Source organism: Parasteatoda tepidariorum, chromosome 1 (genome assembly GCF_043381705.1).
Source record: "Parasteatoda tepidariorum isolate YZ-2023 chromosome 1, CAS_Ptep_4.0, whole genome shotgun sequence".
NCBI classification, from domain to species: Eukaryota; Metazoa; Arthropoda; class Arachnida; order Araneae; family Theridiidae; genus Parasteatoda; species Parasteatoda tepidariorum.
Window position 1 is genome coordinate 68,362,434 of NC_092204.1, and position 10,108 is coordinate 68,372,541.

Here is a 10,108-nt window from a genome sequence, read left to right on the forward strand (position 1 = left end):
CTCTGAAATCGAAAACTACTCAAATACAAAATTATTAGCTGAAGGGGTAAGTAACCAATAAATATATATCAAAACATATCGCGTACAAGACAATGACAGCGAGTGATACTACACAAAGAGATGTAGGGGTTTTGTCACAAGCAGTTTCGATGACGGTTACAGTTACAATGAATATTAATGATTTCGAAATTGTGGTTCAGTTGACATAGTTCAATGATGCCCTCTAGTATGGCTTCTGATAATCTTTTTCTGCTACTTATAGCTTCGTAAATATTAATTTTATTGATTTCATTTTTATTCTATTGTGTTTAGAGTAAAATATATCCAAGAGACAATGCTTCGCTGGCATAGATATTAATCAATCATGTTACAAAGCATGAGTACAAAATTTTGCATCTGAGACATAAGAACTTCAATAATATTTGAACTTCAGACCCACTAACTTTCTCTTTATTTCATTTGGCTCCGCGTAAAAAACAAATACATAAAAAAGCAGTACTTCTACTTGTTTAGTAAAAATTTCAAAAATATTAAATTGTACTTTTAATACACACAACTTTAATAATTTCTAATCTAATTGTATTATCAATTTAAATTTCATCTAATTCAATTAAATGTAGATCTATACATCAAACACAAAATACCTCACTTAACTAAATAGTAATGGTTTGGTTTTCCGCTTCACCTCAGAATATGCAAAATAATCATTACTCTCTTGATGTCCATGCCCAATTTGGGAAAAATTCTTATGTGTATTCCTATTTATCTAAAATCAGTTTACAAAATAACATAAAAATTGGTCATTATATTGTAAATTCTTTTTTATAACTCAAATTAGCAGATCAGTGCAATCGGTGGTGTATTTTTAACACACCTCATTAATGCAACTTTGGATAAATTGGGCAAACCCAGGCGAACTTTAGCATTCATATTAAGAGAACGGGAGAGTTATGGCCGTCATGTCAAATTTTATAAGTCATCTATTGATGCGCATTGTTTAATCCTTAGACATAAGTTCAATTTCAATAAACCGAAATTTCATTGATTCTTGTCACAAAATGCCATCTTNTCATAAAATTTTTTTTAACCGCATCTACAAAATTCTCGAATTGTCTCAAAGACGACAGAACGTCTAGGATTCCAGACCTCGCGAATGCCAGCCAGTCTCGAAAACTATCGCGACTGGCAGGTCAGAAAGGAACCAGTGATCGGGGCTCGCCCGTAACAGTATCACGTGAATTTGGTTTCAAAAATACAACCCTATTATAGTAAATGTTTTATCAGTATTCTGAGAAATACCGTGAGAAAACAAAAGTAGGCATAAGGCAAATAAAAATATATAGTCTTAAAAAGTAATAACCCGCATAATTTCTACTAAAATTTTTATTTTTGTCTGTATTATTTTGTAAATTCTCTTTGTCTGAGCTCAAGGGGGGGGGGGTTTAAACCCCTAAACCCCCCTTGCGTACGCCCCTGGTAAGTGCGATCCATTGCTCTTGCAAAACAGTTTCAGGAGGATAGTTGAAAGACAAACATGCTGAATAAGATTCTATCTAAAGCATCCCAAACATACTTAATAGGATTCAAATTTCTTGATCAAGCTGGCCACTACTAAATTATTTCCTGCTGAAGATTATCATCCACGACGTAAGCCCTGTGCTGCATTTATATCGTTCTGTAGCACGAAATCATCACCAATTGCATCAGCACATAAACATCAAGGATGTCATCTCTATACATGCAGGACAGGCAGGTTTATGCGTCCACCGAAAGAGATGCCAACTCTCACAGAGACGCTGCATTCTTGGTATGTATCTCTTTCATGGTTGTTTGGTGGATGATATCGAATTCCAGATACTCCCCAAATCTGACAACTACTATCGCTTTGGAAGCTAAATCTGGACTAATCTGCAAAGAAAATAGTCCTCCGTTGATCAGCCGTTAAGTATTTATGTTGCTGCGCTCACCTCAAACGCTCTCTTCCGTGTCATAATGAGAAGGCCACAGAAATGGTCACCTAAGTTACAAAACACGTTCGTGAAGCCTTCGACACACAGTAGATTTTAAGTTACCGATTTTCGCATCAACAATTCGACAAGAATCCAGAATTTAGTCTTCATTTTCTCCAGAGGAAAAAAATCTGAACATATTATGGCGGTTTCACTTCCGAGATGTAAGTTGCAGTAATTTCTTGTCTTTGTTCAACAAAGGGCAGCGTAAGAAAAAGTGTGTGCTGTTAAAAATCTTGTTCATACTGATTTAAAAAGCAAGGAGTATGCGAGACTTAGATTTGACCCAACTTCAAGTATTGTCATTTGTAACCGCAACATCTGTAAATATGAAGTTTGAGAAATAAAAAAATTAAAAAATTACTGACGAAATAAAAGTGGAGACCACTATAAACTAGTTCCAATTTTTCTGCTGTCCACTACTCCACTATCAGCGTATAAAACAATGTCATTTAAATGGTAGTTTAGAACTGTTCACTATATCCCAAGTTCATTATCCATTTCTTTGATGAATAAAGGATAGAAATGTAAACACCTGGTTAAAATTATTTGTATTGAAACATTATGTATGGCTAAGAGTACATTAAAAAATTTTATTTTGCTTTGTGCAAAATAAAAATTTTGCTGTGGTGTTTACAATGATTCCTATTCTGTCAGCGTATGCTTATAATGCGTTCAATACTGATTTACAAGTTGTATTCATATTTAAATAATTAGGTAAATGGTATCACCACACAAGGAGAAAATATTGCAGACAATGGAGGAATGAAAGAGGCATATCGAGTAAGAATTTTTTTTCTTCATATTTTACAATGCATCTTTTTAAAGAGTAATTTATTGCTTAAAAAAATTTTTTTCATAAAATTTCTAACGGAATCCACACTTAAGATTTTGAAATTAAAAATTTAGAATTCAATAAAACGGCTGCAGAACCAAATGCAAAAATAGAAGCATATCAATAACTACTATGATTGCTAAATATTATGATATACCCATAACTAATATGACCAACATATTAAATAGTTATTCTTGCACATTAAATCTGTCAGGATCATTAAGCCTTTCAAATTCCCATAACAAATAAATACCTAGGGGTACTGAACCAGGAGTTCCCTTTCTTCGGGATTAGGTTCAAAATTACATGGCTGCGGAGTTGAACATTGGTAACCGTAAACTCAAATTTGAGTCAGCTGTTTAACGATGGTTATAGAATAACTATTTGATGAGATATTTTTTGTTAGGGGGGAATCATTAGTTATGCTATTTTTTATTCGAAAGCATAAAAAAATCCGAATCATGCATTTGTCGCCCCAGGTTCAAATCGCAGCGATTGCTGGTTGATACGAAATCTACTCCCGACTCGCACCAACCATAGCGCTGACGAAAGAAATCCTCGGTGCAGTGTTACAGTGGATAAAGGATCCTGTTAATTTCATATATATTTGAGAGAAATTTGAAAAATATCAATATCACTCAAAGCATCTGACATTGTTAAAAATATCAAAACCACCTACATGCATCAGCTCTGCACTCACTATTTAAAATGGTAAATGGAAAAACTGAAGGATTATGACAAATCTGTACCAAGTGGTTCAGCACATCGTTTACAAACTTGGAAGGAAGTTAGAGACCACCAGAAAATTAGAGAAATGTAAAGCAATTCATAGTCGCAAATGTCACTTGTGGTGGTTCTCTATTATGGTCTGGTTGCTCATGCTCTCATTTTAATCGATACTTTGATTTATCGGAACTACCTTAATTTTATGTATTTTAATGATTATTGTCCAAAATTATATTCAAATGAGCTAAAAAGCTTTATCATATTTTACTGGTTGTGTGAATAAAATAAGGGAGCACTGCAAATTAGTCGCCAAATTAATAAGCACAATAAAACAGTTCTCCCTGGACCTATTCGATTGCATTTTGATAAATAATTGTTTGAAATTTATCATTAGAACACTTATAAGTACGGATTCTAATGCGCACGATCAACCTGACTATAGTAAGGTACCGTCTGTTGCGAAGTACATTACTGACTATGACTTGTGCATTGCTTTATGTTCAACCTTTCCTTGTAAGTTTGTAACAGTTGTTTTAATTTATCCAGTCGATTGTTCAAGTGAATTGCATTACTCCTAATGCAATTTAAGTCAAAGTTTAAGCTCTATCAAAATGGAGTATGAAAGTAAGGACTAGGGAAGTATAATAAGTGAAATAAAATAACTAGTTTTTATTAATTGTTTGTGCTTATTTTATTATTATAAATCATGTGATGTTGATTATTTCAATATTAAACTCGATTATGTTTCGGAAAACTTATATTAGTGTCAAACATTTTATTTATTAGTGACAACGTATTTACTTGTTCATTTCCCTTTGATATCTTTTTTTTATTATTTTCTAGCTTTGTATTTACAGCATTTTTTCTAGCTTTGTATACTAGCCTTGCATTTTCTTACGAAAATGAGTACTATTTCAATTATACTTTTACAATATATATTTTATGGTTAAATAAATTTAATTTCCAAATTAGATAATAAATTAAAATAGTATTTTTAGAGAATTAGATATAAGACAAAATTAGGAAATTTTGCTACTAACCAGTAGCCAGTAGCAGTATTTTTAACAATGGCCACTTTTCCACAAATTAAAAGTTTTGGATGAATAATAAAAAGCCATTGATATTAATAATAAAAAACGTTTCTTTTAAAGCATTTCTCAAAATAAGGCAAACATTACAAGGTTCATTTCTAAAATGAAGATAAATTTTAAGAAACAAGCGTGAACTAAAGTAATTTTTAGAATATTATAAAATATTCATTATAATTCCATATTTGTTGAAAAAATTTAATTCTTATGAGAAGCATTTTTAAAGGAAAAAATGTTGATTGATTGATATTTTTCAATCTGCATTTGTTTGATTTTATCACTCTGTGGCTGGTGGTAATCGTTAATTTCGCCCTATAGTACTAGGGTTTCAAATTTAGGACAGTTTTTTTTGGATAGTGTAAAACAATTAGTAATCCATAAGTGATAATTCAGTTCAATATTGAGAAACGCATTAATTACTTGATTTTAACAATCACGATAAGAGATATGTCAATTAGTCCCGAATTTACTATAATTTACTGTTAAAATAATTGGTATTATTATCTTTTACAGGCCTACCATGCTTGGGTCAGAGATAATGGTCCAGAGAAGAAATTACCAGGATTAAAATATAGCCCTAGTCAACTTTTTTGGATTAGTTCAGCTAGCGTGAGTGTAAATTATTAGTAATCTTAATTAAATTTAAATTCATTAATCAAATGTAGAAGTAGTCAAACAGCAGTGAGCTGAATAGTGATTTTCTTCCCACCGAAGAAATCAGAAAGCTCTACGTAAAAAACTTTTTGCCTCCAAAATGGAAATAATTATAATGGGTGCAGTGGTTTAAAAAAAAAAGGCGTTCCTCCATCACTTAATAAGGCAGCAACCGAACCAAAGGAGATACCAAATTCCTGGTCTTGAAAATTTCCATCTAATCATAAAGTATTAAAGTCTCTTTATTCCTTCAACTAGAAATAAATAAATACCTTTACAGTTCTTAGTAATTTTGTGTTTTGTGTAATTCATAGATATCTTCGCTTAACAAATATATAATTTTTATAAAGAATATATTTGTTTATCAATGATCTTGTCATATCTTTTTTTCGAAAATCTGATCCTTTCATCGTTCTGTGTAAGTTGCTCGACACAATCAAGATTTTCATCAAAAAAAATGATCTATGTATATTTAGATGCAGATTATATTATTAGTTAGCGAGATAATTCTATAAAGTTTTGCTCTAGTTTATAATTATTGCTCTTTTTATATTTAGGTTTGGTGTGCAAACTATAGACCAGAGCAACTGAAACTAATGATTTTATCTGACCCTCACAGTCCAGGTGAATTCAGGTAAANATATATATGAAATATCTGAAATGCCCCTGACTTCGACAAGATATAGTTAATGCCAAGAGGGAGCTCGACCCCCCACCAGAGTAGAGAGAGTTTAATGTCTTGGAAGAGCACTTTGGAGACCGTATTTTGCCTCTGGGGTACACAATGCCCACACATGGCTGACGTGGGATTCACATGGCCGCCATATTCTCCAGATCTGAACATATGTTACCCATTTTTGTGGGGGTATATTAAAGACAGTGTGTTCAGAAGTAACTCCTAAACCATTACTAAGATGAAATCTACCACGCAGGAGGTCATCGACAGCATCGATGTTCAGACTCTTCAGCGGGTCATGCAGGATTTTGCTATTCGTTTGTACCACATAATAACTAACGATGACAGACTTATTGAACATGTCATAACGTAATCCAAATATCTGTAGTGACGTTTACATGTTGAGTGAAGTTTGTGCATTCAGTAGTTTAATAGTAGTACTCAGTAGTTTAATTTACGTTTTATTTACTACTATTAATTAGTAGTTTAATAGTACTACTATTAATTAGTAGTTTAATAGTAGTACTCAGTAGTTTAATTTACGTTTTATTTCATAGAATCTAATTTTCAAAATTTGCGTAGCAAAACCTTTAGTTTTAGTATGTACAGTGTGCAAAAAAAATTAACAAACCACCCTGAATTACTTCTGATCTAATATTCGAATTTCCACTTTCTAGGACTCGAGCTTAAAGGTTCAATGGGGTGACCTCAAATATGTTATTTAATTAGTACAGACTATATTTTAAGTTAATAAATCAGACACAAAAGCGTACTTTCTCTGAATAAACATACCTTTTTTTCGACTGATTTGGATTTTTCATCCCCATAATATAGGGGGTAGCCGAAATCTGTAAAAAAGGGTCCAAATAGTTTGATCAGGAGAGGCGTCTGAAGTTTGGACCCTTTAATGTTAATACAATGTCTTGCATATTTCTCCATATCTGGAGAAAATTTTAATTAATATTTAAAGAAATTGTTCGAGTATTATTAACAAAAATAACAAAAAATAATAAATTTTTTCTCAAAGATGTTTTTTGCTAGAAATTATCTTTGAATAAACGAATTTTATGGTTATGTGCAAAAAATTTACACTTTGTTTAAGAAGTTCACGAGATATGACGAAATAAGATAAAAGTAAAATTAGCATTAAAGGATTCGAACTTGGAACGGCTCTCCTGACCAACTATTGGGACCATATTTCCCAGATTGCGGCTTCCCCCTATATTTTGGATGTTTGAAATCCGAATCCGACGAAAGAACGGTCTGTTTATTCCGAGAAAGTTCATTTTTTTTATTTCGTGACTCAAAATATCGTCCGCATTAATTAATTAGCATATTTCAGATCACACACTCAAACCATCGCGATTGAGTCAAAAAAGTAAAGATCCGATCATTAGATCAAAAGTTATTCAGGGTGGTCCCCTTTTTTTTGCATACGTACTGTGCATGGATTTTATTCTATAAGCATCTATTTTTGAGTTTTTTTACTACAACGTTGCATAACCGAATGTATACTCATTGTAAATAAAATAGTCTTGTCTTCGTTAATCAATTTCTCCACTCTCCACATTTCCCCCCTCTATACTATCATGATTTCGGTAAATCTTGCGTTTTTCCAAGAAAGGTTTTTCAAACTTCTTACTGAAACTTACCGTCATGTTAAAAAAAAAAGAAGATACGCCAAAACCGTGATTACGGAGAGAGGAAAAGTGGGAAAATCACATAAACTTGAGACGACTAGTTTATTTACATAGAGTATAGTGACATAGCTATGTCTAAAACTTCCAAAAACTAACATGTCCCAATTTTGATATATTTGTACACTTGGTATGAAATACTATGTTTGTTTACAAATAAAATTCCATGAATATTATTTAATTTCAGAGTGAATGGGCCAATGTCCAACTTAAAAGAGTTTTCCGCAGCATTTGCATGTGGCACTGAAACTAAGATGAATCCTGATCATAAATGTCAAGTTTGGTAAAACATTCGGTGACGCCAGATTCGAAAACTAATTTATTTGAAGCGTAAGTGCCTTGGTTGATACAGCAATTAGCAAAAATATTTTATACTTGCTTGTTCTTTGTTACATAATTAATTAAATATCAAAATAACAAGTTTGATTTTTTTTAAATATTGTATAAAGAAATGTACATAGATGAAATAATAAAATAATATAAACAATTTGTGCAAGCATAAATATTCTTTTTTTTTTCTTTTTTTTTATTCCTTTCTCTTTTTTTTCTTCTTTCTTTATTTTCATATCCAGGCATGCATTGTCTGATAATCTACTAAACATATGGATAAGAATTTAGTGTCCTAAGTCGTCGCTACTAACAAAAATTGGAGATATTTAAGCTAGTAATGCGCTGCAAATTAACTAAAATAAATGTTTAAGTTAAACAAAGTTTAGTTCAAAACTACTTCTATTCGAGGGACGAAGCGTCAATATTCATATCCATGTGGAATAATTAGAGTAAAATATATGGGGTTTTCTTTGTATGTAAATTATATATGGGTTTGCTCTTGCACACGACACTTGTTTCTCTTTTCTCTAATTTAACCCTGATTTATATTTAATTTAACACTGAAGATCCACTTAACAATTCATGAATGTCCATAGTTTTCTAAAAATGAAAACTTCTCAAATACGAAATTATTAGCTGAAGGGGTAAGTAACAAATAAATATATTTCAAAACATATCGCGTACAAGACAAAGACAGAGAGTGATACTACACAAAGAGGTGTAGGGGTTTTGCCACAAGCATTTTCAAAGACGGTTACAGTTACATTGAATATTAATAATTTTGAAATTGTGGTTCAGTTGACATAGTTCAATGATGCCCTCTAGTGTGGCTTCGGATAATCTTTTTCTGCAAGTTATAGCTTCGTGAATATTAATTCTATTGATTTCATTTTTATTCTATTGTGTTTAGAGTAAAATATATCCAAGAGACAATGCTTCACTTGCATAGATATTAATCAATCATGTTACAAGGCATAAGTACAAAATTTTGCATCTGAGACATAAGAACTTCAATAATATTTAAACTTCAGACCCACTAACTTTCTCTTTATTTCATTTGGTTCAGCGTAAAAAAGAAATACATAAAGAGCAGTACTTCTACTTGCTTGGTAAAAAATTTCAAAAATATTAAATTGTACTTTTAATACACACAACTTTAATAGTTTCTAATCTTATTGTATTATCAATTTAAGTTTCATCTCATTCAATTAAATGTAGATCTATAGATCAAACACAAAATACCTCACTTAACTAAATAGTAATGGTTTGGTTTTCCGCTTCACCTCAGAATATGTAAAATAACCATTACTCTCTTGATGTTCAAGCCTAATTTGTGAAAAATTCTTATGTGTATTCCTATATATCTAAAATCAGTTTACAAAATAACATATAAAAATTGGTCATTATATTGTAAATTCTTTTTTATGACTCAAATTCGCAGGTCAGTGTAACCGGTGGAGTTTTTTTAACATACCTTATTAATGCAACTTTGGCTAAATTGGGCAAACCCAGGTGAACTTTAGCATTCATATTAAGGGAACGGGAGAGTTATGGCCGTCAAGGCAAATTTTATAAATCATCTATTGATGCGCATTGTTTAATCCTTAGACATACGGCTGAGATAGCCTGATCGGTAGGGAGCTGGGCCTATGTCCAGGAGTTCGTGGGTTCGATCCCCGCCGGCTGAAGACTCCCCGTGTAGTAAATAGCGACTGATGCACGTTAAATCTGTCGAGTCTCGAAGTCCTCCATGTTCCTTGTCCTCAAAGTCCAGGAAGTTCCTTGTCTTCTGGATTGGTTTAAAATTACAAGGCTACGGAGTTGAACATTAGTAGTCGTAAACCCAAAAATTGGGTCGGCTGTTCAACGACGGACATAAATAAATAAATCCTTAGACATAAGTTCAATTTCAATGAACCCAAATTTCATTGATTCTTGTCACAAAATGTAATCTTGATGTTCGGGAACTTTATTTCATTCAATATGAAATACGATTCTCCTGTAAAGGACGTTAGTTACTCACCTCTCTTCCATTCTAGCTGCCCTCCGTCTCTTCTCTCTGCCACCGCAGTTTTTATGTTTTGTTTTTAAAC

General features: G+C 32.2%; 1 protein-coding gene across 5 annotated transcripts in view; it reads left to right on the plus strand.

The window, feature by feature from the left end:
* LOC107449479 (neprilysin-2) overlaps positions 1-8,188 on the plus strand; it is a 50,532-nt gene extending 42,344 nt beyond the window's left edge. For 2 of the 5 annotated variants that reach the window (XM_071181702.1, XM_043048516.2), the window contains exons 18-21: positions 2,727-2,792; positions 5,172-5,267; positions 5,870-5,946; positions 7,873-8,188. In XM_071181702.1, the coding sequence (XP_071037803.1) occupies positions 2,727-2,792; positions 5,172-5,267; positions 5,870-5,946; positions 7,873-7,972 (339 nt within the window). In that variant the 3' untranslated portion in view covers positions 7,973-8,188. The remainder of the gene's footprint in view (positions 1-2,726; positions 2,793-5,171; positions 5,268-5,869; positions 5,947-7,872) is intronic. The other 3 variants (XM_043048515.2, XM_071181710.1, XM_071181715.1) reach the window with 2 other exon arrangements.
* The last annotated feature ends 1,920 nt before the right edge of the window (positions 8,189-10,108 follow it).